Below are 27,848 nucleotides of genomic sequence, written 5' to 3' on the forward strand. Positions count from 1 at the left end.
CTCCTCCTCCTCCTCCTCCTCCTCCTGCTGCTGCTGCTGCTCCTCCTCGGGCTGCCTGTCACCGGGCTCCGGCTCCGGCTCCGGCTCCGGAGGGGCCCCGCCTGCCTGGCTGGCTGGCTGGCTGACTGCCTGGCTGCCAGGTAGGCCTCGCAAGGGCCCCGGGGCCGGCGGAGGGGGGGTTCCTGCGGGTCTCTCTCCTTGGTCCCAGGAGCAGGAGCCCGGCGCCCGGCGGGTGGGTCCTGCGCCCCTCGGGCCCCTCTGCCCCGGAGAGAGGGGCTTTTGTCTGCTGGCAGCCAGGAAGAGAAGGAAGGAAGGAAGGAAGGGGAAAGAGAAAGAGGAGGAGGCAAAGGAAAGAAAGAGAAAGAAAGAAGGGGAAAGAGGAGAAGAGGAAGAAGGAGGGAGAAAGAGAAGGGGAAAGGGGAGGCGGAGGAGGAGAAAGAGAAGCCAAAAGAAGAGGGAGCTCTCTCTCTCTCTCTCTCTCTCGGGGGGGGGGGGGTCTGCGGTTGGCCTCGGAATGCGGGGCCCCGGGGCCGGGAGGCCAACGGCGGGAGGAGGAGGAGGAGGAAGAGGCCGCTGACAGGTCCAGCCCTCGGGGAGAGCAGGCTCCTTCATGGGGGGTGGGATGCTCGGAGGAGGAGGAGGAGGAGGAGGAGGAGGAAGGGGGGCTTTTGTGTCTCCTCCTGGACCCCCCCCCCCCACACACACACTTTGCAGGTTGGACCCGGGGAGAGGAGGGGGCTTCCCTGGACCCCTTTCTCCCGACCCCCCCCCCCCCAGGAAGCCAAAGGAAAGGAAAGGTGGAGGTGAGGGCCTCCTTCCTTCCCTGGAAAGAGCACAAAAGCCCAGGAAGGAGGAGGAGAAGGAGAAAGTGGGGAGGGGGAGGACCCCTCCCTCCCTCCCTCCCTCTGCCCTTCTATAGCTTTCCTCCAACATCCCTCCTTCCATCCTTCCTTCCCTTCTCTTTCCCTTCTCCTTCTTTTCACCCTTCCTTCCTTCCTTCCTTCCCTCCTTCCCTTCTCTTTTCTTCCTTTGTTGGGGGGAGGGAGGGAGGGAGGGAAGTAACCCATGGGACACATTTCAACTGTATGTTGTGTTTTATCTAATGCTGTGACCCACCTTGGCCCTCCAGGAAAGCAGGCATATAAATACGTCTTTCTTAGTAGTAGTATTATTTCCATCCCTTCTTCTTTCCTTCCTTTCTTTTCCCCTGGAGTCCCTTCTCCTCCTGGCCAGCATTGGTTTCCCTCTTCCCCACCCTGGATGCAAAGAGGGGACCCCATCATCATCATCTCCTTCTATCTGGAGAATGGGGGGAGTCTTCTCCTCTTTCCTTGCTCCTTTCCTGCTCCTCCTCTTCTTCTTCCCTTTTTTTTTGGGGGGGGGGGAGGTTGGGAGGATTGGGCTGGAAATAGCTTTCTCCCTGGAGGAGAGGTAAAGCCGGGCTTTGTGGGTCAATCCCTGCTTCAGGCTGCAGCCTCCAGGCCCCAGCTCCTTGCAAAGCCTTGGGCAAAGATTTCCCTGCCTGATCTGGAAGGTTGGGAGGAGGAAGAGAGGGATGCAGAAGGAGGAGGGCAAGGAGGAGGAAAAACAGAGAGAGAGAGAGAGAGAGAGAGAGAGAGAGAAAGGGGTGTGTATGTCTGTGGCATCTCTGGGCAGGAAAGTTTCCCCCCCAACAAGCCCAGGATGCCAATCTCTCTGGTTGCTAACCATTCTTCTCTCTCTCTCTGTCTCTCTCTCTCTCAATGTGAATGCTTCTCCTTCTCCTTTTGCCAACCTTTTCCTTTCCTTCCCAGGCCAGATGTTTACTTCCTGCATTTCTTTTTCCAGTGGTGAGGAACAATTGGACTGGCGTCACTGGGTCATACTTTCTTGGCAGTGTGGCTTCCCTGAGTTTTGGGTAGAGCAAGTGCAGCAGACAAGGAGGAAGCCTTTGAGCCTCAGGAGTGTGGCTTGTGGGTTGTGTGAGGAAGGTAGCCTGTGTGTTACTACACATTTGCGTGATGAGCATCAAAACACTGGGACTTTTTTCATCGCCACCCGTCTCTCTCCATTCCCTGCCAAGCTCAGCACCATTGTTTGTTGTTCACACACCTACAAGTCACATCTAACGTAGGACAGCTCTGTCATAGAATATTCTTGCCAAGATTTGTTAAACTGAAGATGTCTGCCTTTGCCTTCGTCTGCAGCTGGGAAAGTGTGGCTTACCCATGGACTCCCAGCAGGTTTCCTTGGTCAGGCAAGAATTCGAACCCTGGCCTGTCAGCATCCTAGTCCAACACTCAAACCACGACACCAGGCTGGTTGGCTCTCAGTGCATTTCAAGCTCCCTTTTTATTCTGTGTGTAGCACTGTGAAAATGTACAAAGTTGAAGGCTGCAGTCCTGAGTGTAAGTCCAGTTTGGATTTAGGATTTACTCACGTGAAGACATTGCACTGCCTTTGGTTACCAGCCACATTGTTTGTTCTAGAGTAGCCCATTTGAAGTTGCAGGATGTGGGGCAGCAAAGTATATGGGCTCTTGTTGGTCACTCTCACAGCAGTCCTTTGAGGTGGACATTTGCTGTTCCTGCTTTCCTGGTGGGCAAGAGAAGGTGTGAGACTGTGACTTGCCCAAGGCTCAATTGGGTCGTGAGTGGCAGAGGGCAGGACTTGAACCCAGATGGACCCTGGCCCCAAATGGATTGTGTGGCTCTTTGGTGTATATGTCCAGCCCTCCACATTTGTGGCTTTGACTTTTGTGGATTTGCTTACTCACAGGTTTGAGTAATATGTTCTGTCTACGAATATCTAGATTCTCCAGCGCAACTCGGCCGGAAGTTGACCTTAGAGTTGCAATGGAAGACCTAGAGATTCCTAGAGCAAACATTTCTCTAGGCGTTTGTATGTCCTCTAACATGATTCTATGCTCAACTTCTGGTGGAGGTTGACCACAGAACTGCGCAATCCTAGATATTGGTTGTTTTTTCAGATTAAAGAAAAGTAGTTTTTTGTTTGTGTTTTTTCCACAGGGGTCCAGCGAATGTGGAAGGCCCACTGTATTACTAGATATGACAGGTTGAGTCTCCGTTATCCAGAATCCCAAAATCTGAAATATCCCAAAAGGCTCAACATGGGTGGCTGAGATAGTGATGACACCTTTGCTTTCTTGGTGGTTCAGTGTATATAAACTTTTTTTCATGCACAAACCTATTAAAAATACTGCACATAAAATTACCTTCAGGCTATGTGTATAAGATGTGTACGAAACATAATGAATTTCATGTTTAGCGTTGGGTCCCCTCTCCAAAATTTCTCATTTCTGTATACGCAAATATTCCAAACTCAGAAATTCCAAACACTTCTGGTCAAAAGCATTTTGGATAAGAGAAACATAACCAGAACATAGATAGCCCTACAAACTTGTAGAGCTCCCAAATAAACCTGTTTTAGAACCAAGTTTAGACAGGAGAACACATCAGGAAGCTGTCTTGTATAGTTTCCTTTCCCCTGAGCTGCTTTGGGGCACATGCTATGATTCTTTCGTTTCACATACATTAAATTTCAGGCATGTGAAGTGCTTTGGAGCGGGCATTTGGTGGTCTTGGTTAAGCGTCATATTTGTGTTGTGGGCATAAAGCTTTATAGCTCTGGCCTTATTTTGCTTGGCTGATTTTTTACATTTTTATTCTCTCCCAGGCTTGAGGGGTGTGGAGGGGTTAGCAATCTCAATAAATGAATCCATCTTTCTGGGCTTTAATGGACTTTGGAACAGGTTGCCAGTTTTCTCCCTCTGAAGGTGGAGCAGAGTTGGAACAGCCCTGGAAGAGTGTTTCAAAAGCTTACCTGAAAGCAGTTTTCAGTTGAATGGCACACTGCCCTTTCCCTCCCACAGCCTCCTCCTTTCTAAAGGAGCCTGGAGGCAGAAATTTGGAAACCTTTTCCTGTAAAGCTTGCTCCTTTTTTTGTCTAGGGGAGCAACATACGGAACACACTCCCATGTTTAAATAACTGTCTCTTTTCCATCCTGAAAAGAACAAGAATGGAGGGTGGCAGACAATCTAATAGCGGTCAAGGATATTTTACAAGAGGCCTATATATTTAAATTTCACTCCTTCCTTATTTATAAGCTTTCAGGTTTCTCAATCATGAGCATGTTAGGATCCCAAGCCTAAGGGTGCATCAACACTACAGAAATATTGTAGTCTGCCACCACTTTAAGTGCTGTAACTCCATCCGCCTTGAGTCCCTATATTGAGAGAAAGGCAGGATATTAGAAAATCCTCCCCTTCTCTTCCTTCTCCTATGGAATCCTCCAATTTATAGTTTTGCAGGTCTTTGGCCTTCTCTGCCAAAGAGTGCTGGTGCTTCCCCAAACTATAAATCCCAGGATTCTGTAGGATGGAGCCATGGCGGTGTCAAACTGCACTATCTCTATGGTGTTTATTATTGTGTGCCCTCAAGTTGTTTCCGAATTAATGGCACCCCTATCATGGGGGTTTTCTTGACAAGTTTCTTCAGAGGGGGTTTGCCATTGCCACCTTCTAAGGCTGAGTGAGAAAGTGTGACTTGCCCAAGGTCACCCAGTGGGTTTCCATGGCTGAGCCGGGATTTGAACCCTGGTCTCCTGAGTCGTAGTCCAAGACTCAAACCACTTTGCCACATGGTGTAGATGCATCCAAAGTTATATATACTTATCTAGGAGTACTGAATATAACATACTGAATATAATGAGTAAGAATATGCAATTTTGCACTGTAGAAGTGTTCATTTGACAATAAGTTGAGCTGCCCAGAATGGATATTTTGAGCAAAACTTTTCAGCAACAAAGTAACCTGGTCAAAAAATTTCCTTATTTTTAAGTAATTAATCAATAAGCTGATTACAACAATGACAGATGACCAAATGCATCTGAGGAAGTAGACTTAAGTCTAGGAAAGCTCATGCTGCCACCTTCTTTCTTTCCGTTAGTCTCAAAGGTGGGCTGCATGATCTCTCTCCATAATGATCACGACAGTTAACATCCCTTCAGCACAGGTGCTATTTCTGAGAATGTTACTTATTGAAAATAATTTTTTTACAACAAACAGAAGGCCTATCATGCATTGTTTTAAAGAAATCCTCCCAAGCATGCTTTGCAACCCAGAGGTTTCTGCAAACCTCTCCCCACCCCCAAGAAGGCTATCAGGACTGAGCATATTCTTTCAGGGCTGACAGCTCTGATTAAAATACATCTGCAGCTAATGTATTGTAATTGATTAATCAAGTAATGCTTCCAGCTCCATTTCTTATATTTTAATGTCTTCGCTGGTACACTGTTCCTGAACAGCTTCTCTCCAGTTACACCCAAGAGGGGTACGGTTTCATGCGGTGGATAATGATGAGAGTAAAGGCTTGCTGTGAAGCGCAGGGCACATTAGCCAACCTGTCAGAATGGGTTTCACTGCAAGTGATTTGTGTGGTATGAAAGTAGGTAGCCGCTTTTGTCCCTTTGTGTGGTCCTGGGGTCCAGCCACTGGGTTTCTTTGGGGATAATGCTTGGAAATCCAGGTGGAATACCCTCCAGCACCTGGAATGAGAAGTCTGTCCCTTGAAATATATACTTTCCTGGGGCTTGAAGTAGATATGTCCACTGATGTAAAATTTCATGAAATTATGAAGCCATGGTGGGGGACACAGTTTTTCTATTTCTTTTTTCCCCTGGGGAAAAAAATCCAGATTTTTTTTTTAATTTGGAGACATGCCATAGTAGCATCATTTATAGGTTGAACGTTATTTTGTTCCATAAAATGTGTTATGTATAATTTGGTCCAGCATACAGTTAGCGTGTTTGGTGTATCCAAAATACAGTAAAGGCTGAAAATAATTAAACATTGTTTTTGTCTTTAAAAGTTTCATCACACACACCCCTTTACAAATGGAGATAGAAGGTCACCCTAAGTCACAGTTTTGGGGAAAGGGTGGGATAATAATAATAATAATAATAATAATAAGGTCCCAAACTATAAGTAACACCTGAACTATAAAAAGCATCTTAATTTTTTCCAATTTATGATAAATAAGCAAAGGTGGGGGAACCCACCCAAGAAAAGAAAAGAAAAATCACCCTTAGCAAAACAACAAACATTATCTTATCTCTTCCAGTCTTCTATAGCAGCAAGCAGACATAAAGCACCCATTTCAATAAAACAAATTTAACACGTCAGGGACCGATACCATATTTATGTCCATTAGCTACGACTCTTTATTTCTTCTCTGGAAGTGTGCGGTGGGCTGGCAGGCAGTGGGTCACAGGCCAGCATTGATCTGCAGACCACCACTTGGAGTAGCACCGTTGCACATGATCTTGTATAAAAGTCTACCCGCTATAGAAATTTTAGAAATAATGCAGGAGAGGGACTAAGATTTAAGTACTCCTTGCCTCAGCCGTTTTATTCATTATGCTAAAAGAGAAGACTTGATAATTCATTTTTCTATTAAAAATCTAAAGTCTTGGGGGATGGGGACGGTGGAGGGACTCTAAATAAACAATAACACAGACACGTGTATGCAGGGGATCCCTTTTTTACTGTTTGTTTTTTCCTGGCCTACTTAAATCCAAGTCACTTGTGTTCTGGTATGTTCTAGACATGATCACAGGCAAATTTCTGGTGATTTGGAGGCCAGGCTGTGGCCTCCATATAGGTGGCATGTTCCCTGGGGTCACTTTAGCCCTTTGGTTAATATCTGAAGAGCTGCATCTGCAATGTCACATTCCTGCATAGCATTCTATTATATCTGGATGTTTTTTGGATTGCAGCCCCCACCATCCCCTAGCCAGCATAGTTTTTGATGAGGAATGCTGGAAGTTGCAGTCCAACAACATCTGCTAGTCCAGAGATGACACAACTGAACCCTGTGATGCAAAATATATCCTCATAGCTTTTGAAGACCAAGCTAGCCAGTGCCCTGTCACTCTGCCTGGTGCCAATTTGGTGTTGCCCTGGGTTGGTTTTAAAACAGAAGGGGGATTCTTATACAGGTATATTTCAAATAACAAAGTAGATGTGTTCCTGAGTGTTGCTTCCTTAACAGAAGATTGACTAGCGATCTAGTGCTGAAGGGAAAAGATGTTTAATTCTTCATTTCTCTCAATCACTTCCCAAATCTTCTGCTGTCATCAACATTTGTGTGGTGCATGGAGTCAGGCTGTTCGTCTCTCCAAAGTTGTAGGGCCGAAAACATAAAAAGATTTTTGTTTTGTTGCCTGTTGTTCTCTTTAGTTCCTCTGCCATCATCCTTAAAATGTGTGCAGGGGGTTACATGTTTTAGGAACTCTTCCAGGGCCTCAGCCGCTTTAATTCTGCCTTGTTCCTCACTATAGTCTCTAGGACGAAAGCTGTGGTTGTTTGGAACGACAACATGGTGAAGTGGTTTGGGAAGGCAAGCCAGGCTTCCATATCTTGTTTGGCATGGAGCCTTTCCGTTCCCACATTCATGCAGACTGATTGTCATATTTGATGGACATTTTCCTTACAGTAAACATACAGTACCGTAGTTAAATTTTACAGGGTGCAGACACTCAGGCTTACTATAAATAAAAAGCAATGTATATATATTGTGCAGCAAAGGGATCCATATTTAGCCAGCTTTTGGAATTACCTTTCTTCAGCAGCATCTATTATGCCAAATGTGACCTTTAGAAAACTGAGGAGGTAGTCACAAGCATCACCTTGTGGCTATCACCTGAGTCAAGCAAGCGATTTAAACATCCCACTAATTTATTAGGTTTGGTTTTACAAGTTGAGTCTCCCTTATGCACAATTCCAAAATCTGTAATAGTCCAAAATACAAAATTGTCTACATGAGTAGCTGACAGAGATACCTTTGTTTACTCATGGTTCAGTCTACACAAATGGTGTTTCATGCACAAAATTATTTAAAACATTATGTATAAAATTTACCTTCAGGCTATATGTGTAAGGTGTCTACGAAACATAAATGAAGGTCATGTTTCAACTTGGGTGTCATCTCCAAGATATCTTATTATGTCTATGCAGATACCTCCAAATCCAAAATGCTTCTGGTCCCAAACATTTCAAACAAGAGAGATTCAACCCCTTGGTGTGCCCAAGCCCTTGACCATATTTAAAGGAGCTCTTTAGATCTTCATCCAAATATTTCTTTATTTTTTTAAAAAATGGAGATCCATCATTGCTGATATAGCCCAGTCCAACTTGACTGGTGCTGACTCATACGGATGGAGAGTACCAGTGGAAGAGACTCCATATTGGGCACTTATTGGGCATAAAGCCCCTTGTGATGTGGTCTATCTGTACTCCTCCTGTCTCCTTAACCTTCAAGAGGACTGTTGTGTTATTGGGAACACAAGTAATAGGTATGTGCCTTTAAAAGAAGCTGAGCATCAGTAAGGTCTGACAGGGTGGAATGTTGTTCGGTGGGGAAAAGAGATAGATGGTCTGTTGGCAACTTTGGAATTGTACAGAAGCTGGCCCCGGAGAAGTTAACACTGGCTGTAAAATAACCGGGTTATTGATAGCCCTCATTTCTTCTGTGTACCAGGCAGGGTTACACCAGGACCTCTCTGGCCTGGCATTGGTGGCAAATTCGTGTTGTTGGTGGTATCAGGGAGCTCTGTATTTCAGAGAAAGAAAAGGAAGTAGTTTGAAGAAAGGGCTAAAGAATGCAGGAGCGTGATTTAGGATTTTTGGAGGCGTTTGAGGTAGAGTCTGTGCTTTTAAAAAGTATCTGTCATAGTTCCAGTGGTCCCTTTAGAAAAAAAGCAATAAATAAATACAGTTGGTCCCTCCACATTTGCAGCTTTGACTTTTGTGGATTTGATTAATATGTTCTTTCTAGGAATCTTTAGGTCCTCCAGCGTGACTCTCTTGTCAGCTTCTGCCGAAAGTCACGCTGGAGGACCTAGAGATTCCTAGAGAGAACACTTCTCTAGGCATTTGTAGGTCCTCCAGTGCAATTTCATGGTCAACCTCTGGCAGATCTTGACTATAGAATTGCCCTAGAAGACCTAGAGAGATTTCTGTCTGATGAAAAAATAGTATTTTTTTATTTGCGGTTTTTCCACTTTCACGGTTGTCCTGTGCCCCTAACCCCAGCAAATGTGGCGGGTCCACTGTAGCATTTACTGTATACTCATGTATAAGTCTAGAAATTTAGCCCAAAGAATTGAACCCAAAAACCTGAATCGACTTATCCACAAGTCCATTTAAGTATTGTATCTTAACTCTTATTTAAAAGAAGGAACCATCTCCTGGTGAAAGGCAAGAGTATAATCTGTCCTGGAAGCACCAATTTCCTCCAATCTTTCATTCGTCCAGCTTTAAGAATGAGCAAAAAGAATTATGTCTGCTGGAATTTTGTAGGTTTTTGACATTGTTTTGCTTTGCTTCATCCTTTAGATCCTTTGTTATATGCCTCTAAGTTTTACCCTCAACCTATCCATGGGTTATATCCAAACCCATAATTTCAGCCACAAAACTTGCCCTTGACTTATACATGAGGTCGACTTAGTCGAGTATGTATGGTAAAATCCACACACCCCTTTTTCTTTTTTTTCTTTTTTCTGGAAAACCTAACAAATGTTTTACAGAGCTCTCCCATGGCAAGAAGGGAGTGTCTCTGGAAGGCAGCCCTCCCTCCGCCATGACAGGTGCCGTTTTCTGCCTCCAGGTGGGACAAGATGGGGCTGCCGCCGGAGCAGGTGCACGGTGTGTGCATGTGCGTGTCGTTCACGCGTGCACTTGCACAAGCAGAGCCAAGCGTGCCCCATTCCTCGGGTGTTGCCTTGCGAGCGTAGGTAGCTCTTTCAGAAAAAGGAGCTGAGTAAATATTTTGTCACCCGGATCATTCAGTGCCTTGAATGGTAGCGGTGGAACTTTCCCCTGCAGGGCGAGAGCGGATCTGTCCTCCTGCCGGCTGGAAGAGAAGAGGAGGGTGGAGGAAGGTTAGGATGGGAGAAAGAGAGAGAGAGAGATTGCGCTGCCTGATTAGGGCAGCTGCTGTCGCTTTCATCTGTGTCATCCCCGGCATGAAGAGGAGGAGGAGGAAGCCCAGCCATAATGGATTTGTGCTCTATTTTCTAATGAAAGTTTCATTTGTACTTTGTTTACAGGAAAGAAGAAATTAGCCGAGAGAAATCTCCTGAGGTCTGGAGGGTAAGGGGGGAGGAAAGGAAAAGGCCTGCTTGGCTCTCAGGCTGAAAGGAAGTGGAGAAGGGGGGCAGGTTGGACCCAGCAGCCCATGGCTTTGTAGCTGGGGCTCGCCAGACAGGATGAGCTGATGCACGTGATGGAAGAAGCCCTCCTTCCCTGGCCTCCTTCTCTTGTCAAAACCACACGCGGCGGCTCTGCCTGCTGTGGTCCTTTACTGGAGATGGCGAGGCACTCCTGGTGCGGCTGTCGGCAAAGAGGCTGAGTCCAGCTGGTCTTGGAATGGTGTCCAAAACGTGGGTCCTCTTGGATCACTGTGTGGTTTTAGGACTCGCCATAAGAAACAAGAATCTAATTAAGTACCGTTGGCCTGTTGATGTTGTTGTTGTTGTTGTTGTGTGCATTTCTGACTTATGGCAACCCTAAGGTGAACCTATCATGGGGTTTTCTTGGCAGAGTTTGTCCACAGCAGCTTTGCCATTGCCTTTTCCTGAGTTAGAGAAAGTGTGACTTGCCCAAGGTCACCCAGTGGGTTTCATGGCCAAGCTGGGAATTGAATCCTGGTCTGCAGAATCTTAGTTCAGTGCTCCTAATAATCCATTTTTTGTTTGTTTGTTTTGTTTTCAGGCTGGGGAGTGGGGACAAGTTGGTGACAGGAATGTTAAAAGAGGTGGAATATTTGAAATTGATCCTTAAACCCAGCTGCCAGTTTCTTGATTTGTCTGTGTTTGGCATATGTCGACCCTTTTGAGATATTAAAAATCATCTGCATTGTGGGTTGGTGAGGAAGAGACCATTCCCTTATCTGCTGAGGATAAGGGAGGGAGCAAAGGTTTTTTTTTTCCTACCTGGTTTATGGATGGCCCTTTGCCAGGTTGTCCATAATGATGGGTGAGAACAGCTCCAGACAACCAGGAAGCAACTCCCTTTGTTTGCATGGAGAAGGCAGGTGGCTTTATATTTCTTCCAAGCAGCTCACAAATGTCCCACACAAGCATGTTTGGGCAAATGGTTAGCAAATACAAATGCGAACTGGTAGTCTTTGCAGGCTGCCTTTTTGAAAAATGGACGAGAGGGGTGCTGAGTCAAATGTTAGGAAGCACCTCTTGTCTGCTGGAATGTGCAGCCAAGAGAGACCATGGCATATCGAGGGGACACTTGTCCTGCATCTGCCAAGGAGGGTGTGAGAAGAGGTGTCCTTTCTGGGGATCCATGGGGTGTTTCTTCAATGTTTGCAACATTCTTTGTTTTTATGTGTTTTATATACTATGTACATGTGAAAGGGATCTAGGAGTGCTAGCAGGCCACAAGTTGAACATGAGCTAACAGCATGACGTGGCAGTTTAAAAAGCCAATGGGATTCTAGGCTTCATCAGTAGAAGTATAGTGTTTAGATCAAAGGATGTAATAGTGCCACTCTATTCTGCTTTGGTCAGGCCTCACCTGGAATAATCCTGTATCCAGTTCTGGGTACCACAATTCAAGAAGGATTTTGAGAAACTGGAGCGTGTCTGAAGGAGGGCAACGAAAATGGTGAAGGGTCTAGAAACCATGTCCTATGAGGAGAGACTTAGAGAGCTGGGTATGTTTAGACTGGAGAAGAGAGAGTTAAGAGGTCATATGATAGCCTTGTTTAAATACTTGAAGGGATGTCATATTGAAGATGGAGTAAGCTTGTTTTCTGCTGCTTCAGAGAATAGGACATGGAGCAATAGATTCAAACTACAGAAAAAAAGATTCCATTAGGAAGAACCTCCTGATGATCACAGCTGTTCAACAGTGGAATACATTGCTGCCTTGGAGAGTGGTGGAGTCTCCTTCTTTGGAGGTTTTTAAATGTAGTCCATCTGTCTCATGCAGTGCTTTAATTGTGAGTTCCTGCATGGCAGGTGGTTGGACTGGATGGCCCTTGGGGTCTCTTCCAACTCTATGATTCTGTGATTCTGTTTTCTTCTGCCTGAGTGCAGAAAAAGTGGTATGTATTTCTGACTGTAAGCAAGATAAAGCTGTGCTTCTCCACATCTGGGGTAAGGATTTGAAGGGACACCAGTAGACACAAAAGGTGCACTTCCAGCCTTGGTGGTCTATATGCGTGTACCTTTTATTTTGGTCTTAGTGTGGATCTTCTGGCTTATTCTACACAGGGAGCTGAAATTGCAAATCCCTCACAGGCCACTTTGTGCGAATGGTGGGAGCAGAATGACAAACTGGGGGGCTGGGCAATGGGGGAAGAGGAGTCCTGCGGTGCTCTTCCTCTTGTGCTTCCGCTTTAGCACTCGGAGGCAGGAGGAGTGTGAGAAGTTGCTGACCAGCTCTGCCATCGCAAACATCGCTCAGAGATGGGCCCTGTCAGCTGCCACTTCTGAGCAGCCAGAATGCCAGTGGCACAAAGAAGGCATGGCTAGGCTGGCACAGAAAGGTGGGCTTCCCAGCAGACCTTCTCTTGGCAGGGGCTCTTGGTGAGGCTGTTGGCAAAGGCGGGGAGCTCGGCTGGCAGTGACAGGCAGCTCGCGGAAACAACAAAGAAGCCCACAGAGAGAGGGGGATGAGTTTGGTCACCGGTTTCTGAGCTCATTCCAGGCCAGCATTTTCTGGGAGCTTTAAATGCCTTTCTTTGCCGCTTGAGTTGGCTGTCAGTGGTTTGGTGAAAGCAAAATATGGGGCAGGTTTAGCCAAGGTTGCACGCATTTTAGCAGGCATTGAATGCCTCTTGTATTCTTTCGGGTTTTACCTGCTTCATTTTCTTCAGTTGCAGCAAAGTAATTAATTGGGTGAATGCGTAAACATGTCGGTGTGTTGCCCATTCAGAAATGTTGAGTCAGAAAATAGGGTATATGAAGCCTTGTGTCCAGAGGAAAATGCAGTATTATTTTTTGTTTTTGTTTTGTTTTAGTTAGTTTACAAAAAAGAAGAGCCAGTGTGGTGTAAAGGTTTGAGCATTGGACTCTGGAGACCAGGATTCAAGTCCCCATTCAGCCTTGCAAACCCATTGCATAACTTTGGTTGAGTCACACACTCTCAGCTCCGTAAAACTCCATGATAGGTTCACTTTAGGGTCCCCATAATTTGGAAATGTCTTGAAGGCACACAACAACAACAACAAAGTAAGGGTTGGGACCCTTGATTGCACTATCACAAATTGTGCCCAGGGGATTCAGAAAATATTGAGAAGTTTTTCTCCTTGCCTCCTAAATGTTTGAACCCAAGGAAACTGGCTCATAGGAGAGTCGAGTCCAAAAGACATACAGGGCAGGCATGCTCCTGCTGAATTTTGCTAGGAACCTAAGCATTTTTAATGAGGATTACACCTATTCATGAAATGTGAGGCTTTCAGTGCTGACAAATCATGAGGGCTGAATGGACCTCCTCCCTGGCCAGCAACTTCACGAAAGGCCTTTTGCCCTCATGGCCTGCTGTGGGATTCTTTGGGGCATCTGGTTGTTGCTGTGGGAACCAGGATGCGGGCCTGGCAGGGCTTTTGTGGTTATGCTTTTAGAAGGCAGTAACCATTCAGTCTTTTCCCCAGTGACTGGCATGCCAAGGTGTGCCTGCTGTGAACACTGAAGTAGTGTGTACCTGTCATGGGTATTAGTCCTTGGCAGCCTAATCCTCCCTGAACTTGTCTGATCTTTCTTTAAAGCCTTTTGTGGGATGCTCCAGCTACCCAGTTGTCAATGCTCAACCTCTGAGGTGAGTTGATAATACCTGTTCGGTAGGTGCATCAATATGGCTGAAGACCACTTTAGCCAGAGAATGGAGTTGGGGGTATGCAGAAAAAGCCATGAATGAATTTGATAAAAATCATCCAGCTACCTGGATAGGCAATTGTGGATAAGTATTGGTTGTCCCTTTTCTTACTGTGAGGAAAGCAAGAACTGTTTGCTTTAAATTCCGCACTTAGGGCGGAAAAATGAAATGCACAGATATAGGATGGGCGACACCTGGCTGAATGAAACTATATGTGAAAGGGATCTAGGAGTCCAACTGGACCACAAGTTGAACATGAGACAAACGTGCGACTCGGCAGCTAAAAAGGCCAATGAAATTTTAGGCTGCATCAATAAAAGTATAGTGTCTAGACCAAGAGAAGTAATAGTGCCACTGTATTCTGCTTTGGTCAGGCCCCACCTGGAATATTGTGTCCAGTTCTGGGCCCCACAATTCAAAAAGGACATTGAGAAACTGGAGCGTGTCCAAAGGAGGGCGACAAAAATGGTGAAGGGTCTGGCAACCATGTCCTATGAGGAACGACTCAGGGAGCTGGGGATGTTTAGCCTGGAGAAAAGAAGGTTAAGAGGTGATATGATAGCCCTGTTTAAATACTTGAAGGGATGTCATATTGAGGAGGGAGCAAGCTTGTTTTCTGCTGCTCCAGAGAACAGGACCCGGAACAATGGATGCAAGCTCCAGGAAAAGAGATTCCACCTCAACATTAGGAGGAACTTCCTGACAGTAAGGGCTGTTCAACAGTGGAACAAACTCCCTAGGAGTGTAGGGAGTTCCTTGGAGGTCTTTAAACAGAGGCTGGATGGCCATCTGTTGGGGATGCTTTGATTTGGATTTCCTGCATGGCAGAATGGGGTTGGACTGGATGGCCCTTGCAGTCTCCTCCAACTCTATTATTCTATGTTGGTTGTGTGCCTTCAAGTCCTTTCTGACTTATGGCAACCCTATGGCAAGATTTTTCCAGAAGGCCTTTGCCTTCTTCTGAGTCTGAGAGTGTGTGACTTGCACAGGGTCACCTGGTGGGTTTCCATGGCTAAGCAGAGATTTGAACCCTGGTCTCCAAAGCCGTAGTAGTCCAGTGTTCAAACCATATAGGAAATACAGTATTTAGGCAGATGTTAGGAAGTGATCTTGGGAATCACCTTTTTGGTCAGGTTAGACGAGGACTAGTTGTGCAAGTTTGCATCCCTGAGATAAAGCATTGTTTCTCTGATTTCTTTAGGAGCCAGGTTGGTCAGAGTACGAAGTACATAGCTTTGCAGATTGTGTAGGCCTATGAGAGGAATTTTCTGGTCCCTGTGGATAAAGTTCATCTGTATTTGTAGCAGTTGTTTCACCCACAGAATTTGAACATGTCTTTACATTAGAGTCTAGAATTTTGGAACCTGTCCAGACTCAAACTATATTTGGAAAATGCATGAATATCTGTAGCCTGTGTGGATCCTGGGCTCCTCATTCTGCATAACTTGACCTCAGGGTAGTCTCTCTCTATTTGACAGATACAGGTGGTAAGCAGGCTAGTGTGGAGTGAACACACTACCTTCATGATGGGTCTGTGATCACCTAGGGCTGTCTCTAATGAATCCACCTTTCCCTCTTTGATGGGACTTTGTGATGTTGTGGAGATTGAAGGTGGTCCATTGAGAAGTCTCTTTCAGGCTTTTATCTTCAGGTGCTATATTTCAGAGGAAGGCATTGGCAAACCACCTCTGAGCATTCTTTGACAAAGAAAAGCCTATGAAATTAATGGGGCCACCATAAGTCTACTGGTGACTTGAAGGCACATACACAGACATTATACTGTATTGGGAGAAAAATGAGCTACAGAATATTTATGTTATTTATTTATTTAGAGTATTTATACATAGAAACAAGTAATAAGTAATATTATTAATATTAATAATTAATAATAGTAAGTAATAAATAAGTAATACGTGGATCACCACAGATTGGGCAACTGGATTGGAAGAATGTATACTGCCTTATATATACCTTATGGAATCTAAATTACAGGTTGAGTCTCCCTTATCCAAAATGCTTAGGATCAGAAGTGATTTGGATTTTGGAATATTTGAGCTATCTTGGAGATAGGACCGAAGTCTGAATATGAAATCCATTTATGTTTTGTATATACCATATACACATAGCCTGAAGGTAATTTTATACGTAATATTTTAATTTTGTGTTTGTGTACACTGAACCATATGAAAGCAAATATGTGACTATCTCAGCCACCCATGCTATTTTGGGGTTTGGAGTATTTTGGATTTTGGAATTCCAGATAAGGGAGACTCGGCCTGTATTGCCTTCTTCTAAGGGCTAGAAGTCTAAATATAGAAATGATCCTAGAATTTATATTAGCCACAAACTCACTAAGGAGCCTGAAAGAACCTGCTCTGAGACTAGTAACTGACTACTTCACCGAGTTGCTCTAAGAAAGGAAGCAAGACGATGCATGTGAAGTGCTTTGAAAAAATGAAAGTGCTGCAGAAAGGCTGAATGCTGTTCAGGTACTGGGATGCTGAAGCATTAATGCTTCGATTCTGGCTGATGGTGGGCAGTTGGAACACCTGTGCAGAAATGCCCATGGCAGGAGCTGCTGCTTGGCTCCTTCTCTTTCCTCTTCCAGGAAGACCAGTATGGTTAGCACTGGGCTGGAGGCAGCCTTGAGATGCATTGTCTCTGGCTCAGCTTCCAATGCTTGCACATCATAGCAACACAGCCTATGTGTTGGAATAAACATGGTGCTGAACTCGCATCAAGCATGAGGAAATGGAGAAGTGAGTTTGGAAGCATGGCATGGGTGTGGTGATAGGGGCTGAAGGCTCTCTTTCCACAGCCTTTTTTCCAAAGTCACATTTCTGCCGCTTTTTCATTTTTTCTTGGGATGGAGGTTGTCACCTTGTTGGTTTACTAGGAGAAGAACAGCAGGAGCCAGGTGGCTGGGGCAAGAGGAGAGCAGCAACCCTAAACAGGTGGGATAGAAATTTGGCACCCATCTTTTGCCTTCTGCAGCTGCAGCATTTCATGTAACTGCCTCTCTGACTTTATAGGAATTTGGTCAGTTCTTGGATTCCAAAAATATGACCCTGCCACCATCTAGTCTGGTTTGATCTCACTTCTTTGACTACAGACATGACACATCCCGAGGGAGCCTAGATACCTTGGTGATGTGAATCAATTAAATGGTCATAGTAGGTCACGGGTATGAATCTGCAACCTAAGCAAAGCAGTACCAGATAGGAAGTCTTGGAGATGTCTCATCCACAGGGTCGCCATGAGTCGGGATTCACTCGAAGGCAGTTAACAACAACAGCAAAGTTTTTCGTGGGTTTTTCAGGTTATGTGGCCATATTCTGGAAGAGTTTAATCCTGACGTTTTGCCAGCATCTGTGGCTGCCATTTCTCTGAAGATGCAAGCTACAGATGCTGGCAAAGCTTCAAGAATAAACTCTTTCAGAATATGGGCACATAGCCCAAAAAAACCACCAAAAAAAAAAAAAAAAAAGGATTCCAGCCCTGAAAGCCTTCAATTTCCCAATGATAGCAAAGGTTCTGTCCTTGAGAGGGGTTGGCAAAATCAGTGGCATACCGAGGGCTAGTGTCACCTGGTGCCAGGGGACAGACTGCTTCAGCCCCTAGAAGTCTGGTACCTGGCATGGCTGCAACCACACTAAAGCCTAAACACAAGATACTAACCACCCCCAAAAAGCCACTGCCGCAGGGGCAGTGGGTCTGTTTGGGTTCTGGAGTGTCTGCAGCCATGCCAAAGCCAAAATGGAAGGGACTGCCATGGTTGTTGGGCAAGTGAGAAAGAGACATGATGCCCTTTCTTGTTTGCCCAGCAGCCACGCTGGGTGTAGCACCGCATTGAGTGACACCCCCTCTGGGGTGTCACCTGGTACGGTCTACACCCACTGCACCCCCCCTATTGATTCCACTGGGCAAAATGCGCCAGGTTGCTACCTGTGGGCATAGGAAATGGATTACTACCTCTTCCTTCTGCTTAGACTATTGCAGTTGGCCGTTGGTATCTGCTCAAGTTTGGTTTCAGGACCTCCTCTCCCCCTGCCCCCATAAGTATGTAAATCCATGGATGCTCAAGTCGCATAATATATCATGGTGTAGTAAAAAGAGTTTCTCTTATATAATGTGGCAAAGTCAAGGTTTGGCATTGATTTATTGGGAATATTTTTAAGCAATGGACAGTTGAATTGGTAGATGCAGGATCTGTGGGTACAGAGGGTCAACTGGAAAGGCCGTTGGTGCTGCCCGGAAGTTCTGGACTAGAATCCTGTGGGGCAGTTACAAATGGGCAGCTTACAGTTATGCATTCGTAACGGCTACGTCTTCACAGTCCCTGGCTTAGGGGCTAGGTAGAGACCACGAAAGTTCCCCAAACCCCACTTAACAGGAGAGATCGCCAATACAGGGGAGATTTGCAGCAGGTGTCCTTTTTCTTCTGGTGCGTAGTGTGGGAACATCAGAAAGCCACTTTTTGATCAAAAGGGGAACAGACCCCTGTCGATCCCAATAGCTGCTTACTGGTAAGTGGGGCATGGGAAGGGGTCTGGCCGAAATCCCATACATAGTACCGTAATTACAGTGTCACATAGTACACAGTGGTCATAAAGGATTCTGTGCTACATAGTATATAATGATCATAAAGGATTCTGCTGCTTTATTCTGGATTTCTGTCACCTTTCCAGCATGAGTTAATCCTCTGCTGTACTTCCAACCGTTTGTACCCAGAGTGTGGGTCCTCATGAGGAGGGTCATTATTTATAGCGGGTATTCCAGGTGAATTTTTATTTTATTTTCATATTCACATCAAGTAATGTAAGAGAGCCAGTGTGGCCTAGTGGTTAGAGTACGGGGCTGTTCTTTTAATATTGTGAGCCGCTCTGGGTCCCAGTTCTGGGAAAAGAGCTAGATGCAAATAAATATAATACATTATAATTATAATTGGACTAGGATGCTGGGGACCAGGGTTTGAATGCCGCTTGGATATGGAAACCCACTGGGTAGCCTTGGGCAAGTCACACTCTCTCCTTTGAGGGCAAAGAAAGCAACCCCCTTTAAACAATTTTGCCAAGAAAACTCAAAGATAGGGTTGCCACAGGTCAAAAATGACTTTAAGGTACACAACTATAACCTAGAAATGTGGATTCCCGCAGCCAGTGTAAACTTGTGTATATTGAACATATTTGTATCCCCCCCCCCCCCCCACCGTTTGTCTAATTGAAATTGTGGCTAATTGAAATTGCTTTTGAAATTCTTTGTGAGGAGCAAGGAGCCAACGGGATGTAGATGCTCCTGCCTTTTGCATCAGAAATCTTGTATAGGTCCCCCGTTCCGGTCTTTTGGGAAAGATATATTTTTGGAGTGCAACTGCCAAAATCCCCTGTCTACCACAGTCAGTGGTAGACAGGAGATTTTGGCAGTTGCACTCCAATGCTGGGGGATTCTGGGCATTGTATTCCAAAAAGTCACTTTTCTTACCTCTGCTAGAAACACTTCAGATATAACCTTCACAGATGTAGAAGCTAGAAACATACTTAAAAAAAATAAGATGAAGCACAGATTCTCAAGAAACTGGGAACTGATGAAGCCAGTGCTAGTTATGGGCTTCTTTCTGTTTTCTTGGGAGTTCTGTGTAGTTGTTTTAACCACTTTCAAACTGGCAAGTGATAACTCTTGCATGTTTTGATTTGCTTTTAGCTTTTTTTAAAAAAAATTATTGTTTCGGAGGGCTTTACTGTTCAAACTGATGCTGTCGTTTGCTGCCACGAGATTCTTGGCTATACAGTGGGAAATAAATATAAATATAAAGAGCCAGCATGGCATAGTGGTTTGAGTGTTGGACCCTGGGAGACCAGGGTTCGAATCCCAGCACGGCCATGTAAGCCACTGAGTAACCCTGGGCAAGTCACACTCTCTCAGCCTCAAAGGAAGGCAATGGCAAAATGCCCTCTGAAGAAACTTGCCAAGAAAACCCCATGACAGGTTCGCCTTAGGGTCGCCACAAGTTGGAAAGGACTTGAAGGCACACAACAACAACATAAGTATTGTAATGAATAACTCAACATTTATTCCACTTTTTCCGGTTAGTGGGTTTGAGGGCTGAGAGACTTCTACTTGCCTGTGAATGTCTCCGCTTTGCAAGCTCTTGCCCACATCTTTTGTGGTTTGCTAGTTGTAGAAGCCCCTGCCCTTTTGCAACTTTTGAGTCTGGAGGATCTCCTGTATGTCTCTGGTGTCCTGCATCCCGTTTTCGTAAGCCAGGCAATCTTCTTGAAGCTATGCAGAAGTCATAAATTTCAGGAAACTCCCTGCAAGGCGCATTTCGTTGTCCTTTTGGGCTGCAATGGGGGGAAGCAGGATGAAGCGGGCCCTTCCTGCCCTGTGTGAGCAGATAGCTTTGCAACCAGGAGGAACGGAAGAGGAAGAGCCAGGGTTTGGGCCCATTCTGAAGATGCTTATCCCGAATTGGGGGGAGAAAAAATATATGGGATAGGGGTGGGATTAGGGTAGCTGTCCAAGGCAGAGGTTCCTGTTTGAGGAAGAGAGGCATAAGCAGACTGTCATTGTTTGCGGCTTGTTTCAGGATGGACATGAAGGACTTGTCTGAAAGGGAATGGGAAATGAGAAACTGGCCCGTGATGTGTTTTTCTCTCTAGAATAACATTCTTGTTGCCCCAAAGCAGTAGGCCAGAAGGCGCAGAAGGGGCCAACTCAAATGTTTGGGTTGGGTGGGGTGTGTGTGTAATTTTCTTTATGGGTGGGGAAAGACTAAAACTCATTCCGCCTCCTTGGCATGGAATGGATGATGAATGAGGCAGGATATGTTGCAGGTTTGTAAGGTCGTGAGCAGGGAGAAAATAACCTGCCTTCCACAAGGCAGCTTTTTCATTTGTTTGTTTCACTGCTGGCAGAGATCTAGGTAGCAGCTGGAAAGCAGGTGAAAAGACCTATTTATTTAGCTAATACATAGAAGACTTAATGACTGGGCTCATGAGAAGAGGGATCAGTTTTCCAAGGTTGGTGCCTTCCATTTTTTAAAAACCAGTCAGCGTGGCATAGTTGTTTGAGTGTTGAACTACAACTCTGGAGACCAGGGTTTGATTCTCACTCTGTGATGAAACCCATTGTGGAACTTTGGGCAAGTCACAGTCTCTCAGCCTCAAGGGAAGGCAATGGCAAACCTCCTCTGAACAGAGATTATTATTATTATTATTATTATTATTATTATTATTATTATTAACCTTTATTTATAAAGCGCTGTAAATTTACACAGCGCTGTACATACAATCTTTTGAATTGGACGGTTCCCTGCCCTCAGGCTTACAATCTAAAAAGACATGACATAAAAGGAGAAGAGAAAGGTGGTGGGGCTAGTAGGCTAATACATATAAAGTACATATTGCCAAGAATACCCATGATGGGGTTGGCATAAGTTGGAAGTGACTTGGAGGCACACAACGACTGCTAAGGGGCTTTAAAAATGTTTTGTCAGTGGAGAAATCATTCTTAATTGTTGTTTGTTCTTGTGTGCCTTCAAGACAACTCTAACTTATAGTGACCCTATGCTAGGGGCTTCTTGGCAAGGTTTATTCAGAGGAGGACTTATCTGCACTGCAGAAATAATGCAGTTTGATGTTACTTTGATGGCCATGACCGAATGTTATGTAATCCTGGGTTTTGTAGTTTGTGGCACCAGAGCTCTCTGACAGAGAAGGCTAAATATCTCACAAAACTGCACATCCCAGCCATGGTAGTTAAAGCTGTATCAAACTGCATCATTTCTGCAGTGCAGATTAGACCTCGACCAAGATCACCCAGTAGGTTTCCCTGGCTAAATAGGAATTGAACTCTGATCTCCTGGGTCCTAGCCCAACTCTCAAACCACTACGCCATGTTATGTATCATTGTTACGTGCCTTTCAGTCAATTCTAACTTATGGAGACCCTATCCTAGAAATTTGTTGGCAAGATATATTCAGAGCAGATTTATTGTTGTCTTCCTGTGATGCTGAAAGAGGGTGACTTACCTTGGCTCACCCACTGGGCTTCTGTGGTCAAATGAGGGATTTGAACCCTGGTCTTCTGGAGTACTGATCCAACACTCTATCCACTACACTGTACTGGCCCAAAGATGAAGGGCTTCCTTGGGAAGATTTATTCACAGGAGGTTTGCCATTGCCTGTAAGTCCAACACTCAAACCACTCTACCTGAAAACCAGCATTTTCCTTGTGCTGAGAAAAGCTAAGGACCACATTACATCTGGATCAGCTCAAGAAAACCACAGCCACCCTCATTTTGCAAGACCTGATCAGGGCTGTGGATGTCTGGGCTCTTGGAGGTCTCTCAGTCAGAGGGTCACCATAATCAAAGCTGACAAAGGTTGGATGGCCATCTTTCAGGAGTGCTTGAGTTGTGTATTCTGTATAATGAGGGATTGGACTAGGTGGCCCTTGCAGTCCCTTTCAACTCAGCAATTCTATGATTCTGTGACCTGATGACAGATAAGACACTGAGCGAGCCACTGGCTTTTAGAACAGGATAGGTCCATAAATATAGATTTATTGCTGCCTGCTAGTCCTGAACACCTGGACACCTCTGAGTGCCTAGGTCTTGCAACCTAGACATCTTGCAATCTTTGATGGACTGGTGTGTGTGTGTCTTCTTCTCGGTTTTGAGCTGCCTTTTGTAAGGTTGCTCCAAATCCAAGATGAGACCTAGCAGAGCAGAAAACTCTCTGTTCATCTGCCCAGTGGCTGTAGCCCATCATTAGGGATGTGGTCTGTCCGTCTGTCATTTCAAGAGGCGAAAAAAGGGAGACAGAGAGCCCATTAAATCAAATGCTTTGCAATGGGGGCTTGCATGGCGTCTTGCTCTGCCAGTCCTTGCCGCAGGGGCCTTTTAGGGAGGGGTCCCCCTGCTTTTCCATTCATCCGGCCTCTCTCACAACTGCCTTTATGGCGATACTGATGATTTTGAAATCTCGTGGCTGACCTTTCCAGCTCTGGAAGCCATCCAAGGCCTGTGTCTTAAAGCAGAGTGAAGGTTAGGAGGGAGGGAAGGAGGCAGGGAAGGAGGGAGGGCACACATGAGAATGTCCTCTTGAGCCACGGGAGTGGGAGACTGGAATGCGATCAATGCCATAGGAAGTGCTGCGGAGATGCCGAGCCAGGCTTGCTGTGACCTTTGAGAGGGTGTGTTTGTTCCCCTTCCAGGAAACCAGGATCCTTGGACAAAAAAAATGTGGGGCTGAGAAACCAGCAGGAGCACCTGCAAGCTAGGCTGCATCTATACTTCAGAAATAATCCAGTTCGACACCACTTTTCCATGACTCAGTGCCGTGGAATTCTGGAGACTGTAGTATTGTGAGACATTTAGCCTTCTCTGTCATTGAGGTCTGGTGCCTCAACAAACTACAAACCCCAGAATTTCATGGCATTGAGCCATGACACTTAGAGTGGTGCCAACCTGGATTATTTCTGCAGAGTGGATGCAGGCCAAGTTACCTGAAAATAGTGGTGCAGGGAAAGAGGGAGTATTTTTTTTACCCAAATATACATGCTGCACAAGCCCATAGGAATAAGCTGCTTGTGTGAAAGAGTACAACTCTTGCTCATTTCAGGAGAGGATCCCCATGGGGTTAGCACCATAACAATTCATCCATTTTTTCATCTATTTTTTGGAAATCTCAAGTTGTTCTCCTTCTGCTTCTCATAGGGCCTGCAAGTTTCAGAAAACTTTTCAATAGCTGCACACAGGCCAACTTTGTCCTGTGATCTCTCTTCTTCCTTGGACTGTGTTACTATCTGGGGCTTGGCAACATGAGACTAGGTGCTTTCATCTTGAGAACGGAACCCTGGCCTTGGAGGATCAAACCAAAGGGCCATCTGCTAGAAGAAACCTCATCCTGTTAGCGGAGGGCCTTGGAGCATGTCTGAGTTTATGGTGGCCAAGGGTTTTGGGGTTTTTGTCATGGTCATTCTGGGTTTGCAGGAACACTGCAATGTAAATGACAGGCATCCTTGGAAATATACAGGCAGGTCCTTGGGACCAGCATCCCAACCTCTCATAAGTTCTCTCGCAACAGTCACTGGGCTTATAGTAAGCAAGTAACACCCCATGTAAAAGGTGGCCTGCTTTTCACCTTCAGACCATAATGGTCAGATGGGTGATGGTGCTTGCAGCACCAGGTCTTCTCCAGCACCAGCTTCTGACACCTCAAGATTTACTGGGGAGGCAAACGTCTGGTGGAAAAGAGCATTTGTTAGACAGTCAAGGTCCCAGAATACCTTGGAGTCTAGGCTAACATTTCTGGCAGCAGAAGCTTTCCTGCACTAGTCTCTGTTTGGCTGGATTCTTGAAATGGGCAAATGATCTCAAGAGACCCCAGCTGAAGTCGACTCTCTCTTTGCCATTGACTTGCACTCAGTTCCCTGATGCAAGCCACTCTCTCCAGCCCTTTCCTCTCTCATAATACCAGGGCACTAATACTCGCCTCTTTTAACAGAGTTGTTGCAAGATTATTGCAATAATATATGTGGAAGTGCTTAGAGCAGTTGGAAACAGCAATACATATGAGTATTACTATCAGTAAAAATAATTTGTTGAATTGGATTTTAATGGCATTTTAATGAGGTCATTTTATGTGCATTTTCTGATTTTACCTTAGCCACTTTTCTTCCAAGGTTCCCTGTTTATGTTAGGCCTGTGTTGGGATGCCAGGGCCATCTTCAAGGCTTTGGGGCTTATGGTTAGATATGTAGATATGGTGTGTGTGTGTGTGTGTGTGTGTGTGTGTGTGTGAGTGTGTGTGTGTGTGTGTGTGTACTGTGTTTTGATATGAAAGGTATTACATGCTGTGATTCTGTGCTGCATATCTCTTTGAGTGCTCAGCCATTACCAGCCTACATATAGAGCCGTAACCTGTTGGGTAGAAATGGCAAAGATCATCTCTCTTTTTCTGGAATTGCCTCTTGCCATTCTCATTGCTGAGGCTTTGGCTTGTCTGCCTTTTAGGCCTGGAAGAGTCTTCCTTCCAAATCTGCCCCACAGACCTAATTCTGTAGGGTAAGTTTAGTGGGGATTGCATTCCTCCACCTGATTCCATACCTCACAAGATCTTTCTCCTTGGAAGCACTGATATGTTCCCATTTATTTCTTTAGCTAGCAAACATTGTGTCAAACAATTGGGGAAAAAAGGTCTCTATATTTGGCCTTCATGCTAGAGACAGGAATCAAATTGCAACAAAAGCCACTGAAATGCACTGCTTTGGAATGGGGGAATTCAGCTTGGATGATGAGAATCTTGACTCCCCTTTTCCTTTCCTTCCATTAAAATATGGCAAGATACTGTTGCTGATTTTTTAAGTGCACCTTCCGTACTGGTTGAAGGGGATTATGAGTGTTGTAGTCTGATGTATCTCAAGGAAACAAGGTCAGGGAAGTTTCTTGTGGGTTTTTGGGGCTACATGGCCATGTTCTAGAAGAGTTTATTCCTGGCGTTTCACCAGCATCTGTGGCTGGAACCTTTCACAGATGCTTCTAGAACATGGCTACGTAGCCTGAAGAACCCACAAGAAACTCTGGATGCCAGCCATGAAAGCCTTTGACTTCACAAGGTCAGGGAAGGTTGGACGAGAGTCTGCATTCACACCAGAACTTTTCTAAGTTCCTTTTGGAGAGTTTCAGCATGAGATATCGCCCAGCTGTCATGGCTACTGGTCACATTGGCTGGGGGCTTCTTGCAGCTGCAGTCTGGAAAGAGGAACAGCCCCAAGCTCTGCTTGGGACATGGGGAGATCCTGGGGTCAAATTCTTTCCTGGCTGACCTGGGAAACACCCTGGTGTCCTTGTGGAGGTCACACTTTCTTAACCTGCCTCCCGTGAGGGTAAATAAGATAAGAAGACTTAGACTTGAGTCCTGTCTACGCAGGGTGGGGGTGGCGGCTAAAGGCTAGAGACTCTGGAGGAGTCCAGATTCTCCATTGGGCTCTGTCCATAGCAGCTTTCATTTTCTTCCAAGCTTTAACACTGTCTCTGCTACCTGCTTCTAGGGACTAAGGTTAGCCAGATCTGTTTAAGCAGGGCAGTGCAAACCAGAACCGATGGTGTGGCCTATAATGCACCACGCCAGGCTAGTGTGGGTGGCACTCTGCCACAAAGAAGGAGCAGGGGAGGGAGGGTGAATATGAGACAGGGCAAAAGCCATCTGTCCCTGGAAGCTGGCCTTGGTTAATTGTCCTTAATGATGGTCTGTGCCATTCCTCATCTTCACGACTCCAAACAGGAAGCCCCAGCAGGAAATAATGCGCTTCCTTGGGAAAGTCTGGAGTCAGGATTTGGGGGAGAAGAGGGGTGGGCTAGGGCTGGTGGAGGGGAGAGGCCTCCTCATCCCACTCCCTCCCTTTCTTGCATCCTTTTAACCCTTCTCTGCCTGCTTCTAGGATGAGACATCGGTGAGCAGCGAGGATTTTGATATGAGCGACTCCACATGGATGTCAGCTGACCAGCATCTGAACTCCAGTTTGAGCCCAAGCCAGGAGGAAGGCATGCGGAGTCCACAGAACATCCACAGCCAGGAAGACGGTGAGTGGCCTTTGAGGGGTACCTTCTTTAGGGACGGGTAGGGAACGCTACCTGCACCCTTTGGATCAAGTGCAACCTCCCGAGGCAGAATTCGTGGGACTTTGGGCACTGGGAAAGAGCTCAGAACCTCCCAAATCTTGGGTAACAAATATACTGGGCCCTCTGTTTTTGCGGCATTGTCTTTTGCTGATCTGGTTATTCATGGATTTTATTAACATCCTATTTATTAATACCTTATTTTTAGGAATCTCTAGGTCCTCCAGCCCTGCTCTGCCAGAGGTTGACCATAAAGTCATGCTGGAGGACCTAGAGATTCCTATATAAAACACTTCTCTAGGCATTTGTAGGTCCTTCAGTGCAATCCTATGGTCAACTTCTTTGCTCTCTCTTTTTTTATTTCAGACATTCATTCATTTGTTATATTTACACTCTTGTCAATTTTCAGTCCTCATACTTTCTAATACTTTCCAAACTTGTCTCTTCTTTTCTTTATGGATTTCTTGTACATACAATATTTTCTAGTAGAGTTTTCTTGTTTTCTCTTTTCTTCTCTCTTCTTCCTCTTCATTATCTCCTTTTGTCCATCTCCCTTTCTTTCCCCCCGCTTTCTTTATTTAATCACTCTCTTTTTAAAATTTATTTTTACATTTATAAAACTGACATTGAAAAACATATTTACAGAAATCTAAACAATTTTAGTTCTAACAATAGTACTAACATAAAATACTGACATGCTATATCATCAAATTACACACTTATGAAATTTAAACTTCCCATAGTTTCTCATTAGATGGAAACGATAAAAGTTTGATATGGTCAACTTCTGCCAGATGTTGACCACAGAGTTGCACTGGAAGACCTAGAGATTCCGAGAAAGGTGTTCTTTCAGGTAAAAAAAGAGTTATTTTTTATTTGTGGTTTTTCCGCTTTCATGGGGGTTGTGTGCCCCTAACCCAGCTAATGTGGAAGGCCCACTGTACAAATTCTGCATCTCTGACATGGCGAGTCCCCTTTGGTCATGGGCAGGTTGTGACTAACTCTCAGCAGGTAATGAGCCCCATCCTTGCAGTGTCATTGTTTTCTGACTCCATCTCTGGTGGCAATTGACTCACTGTTTTCCTCCAACTTTTGTTTGCATTTATTTATGCGGAGAGATGAATGGTAGCTTTTAAGTGCCCTGTGAGATGCAGGTAGCCCAGCCACAGCTGAACTTGACATCTTCAACACGAAGTCGAAGGCTTTCATGGCCGGCATCCATAGTTTTTTGTGGGTTTTGGGGGCTATGTAGCCATGTTCTAGATGAGTTTATTCCTGACATTTCACCTGCATCTGTGGCTGGTGTCTTCAGATAAATCTTCTTTGAAGATGCCA

General features: G+C 45.3%; 1 protein-coding gene across 4 annotated transcripts in view; it reads left to right on the forward strand.

The window, feature by feature from the left end:
* NOL4L (nucleolar protein 4 like) overlaps window positions 1-27,848 on the forward strand; it is a 188,794-nt gene that overhangs the window by 112,925 nt on the left and 48,021 nt on the right. For 3 of the 4 annotated variants that reach the window (XM_089513435.1, XM_089513438.1, XM_089513437.1), the window contains one exon: window positions 26,336-26,477. In XM_089513435.1, the coding sequence (XP_089369561.1) occupies window positions 26,336-26,477 (142 nt within the window). Of the gene's footprint in view, window positions 1-18,039; window positions 18,419-26,335; window positions 26,478-27,848 lie in introns of those variants that run through there. The other variant, XM_089513436.1, reaches the window with a different exon arrangement.

Source organism: Sceloporus occidentalis, unplaced genomic scaffold (genome assembly GCF_023333645.1).
Source record: "Sceloporus occidentalis isolate IW3139 unplaced genomic scaffold, rSceOcc1.0.p SCAF_3, whole genome shotgun sequence".
NCBI classification, from domain to species: domain Eukaryota; kingdom Metazoa; phylum Chordata; class Lepidosauria; order Squamata; family Phrynosomatidae; genus Sceloporus; species Sceloporus occidentalis.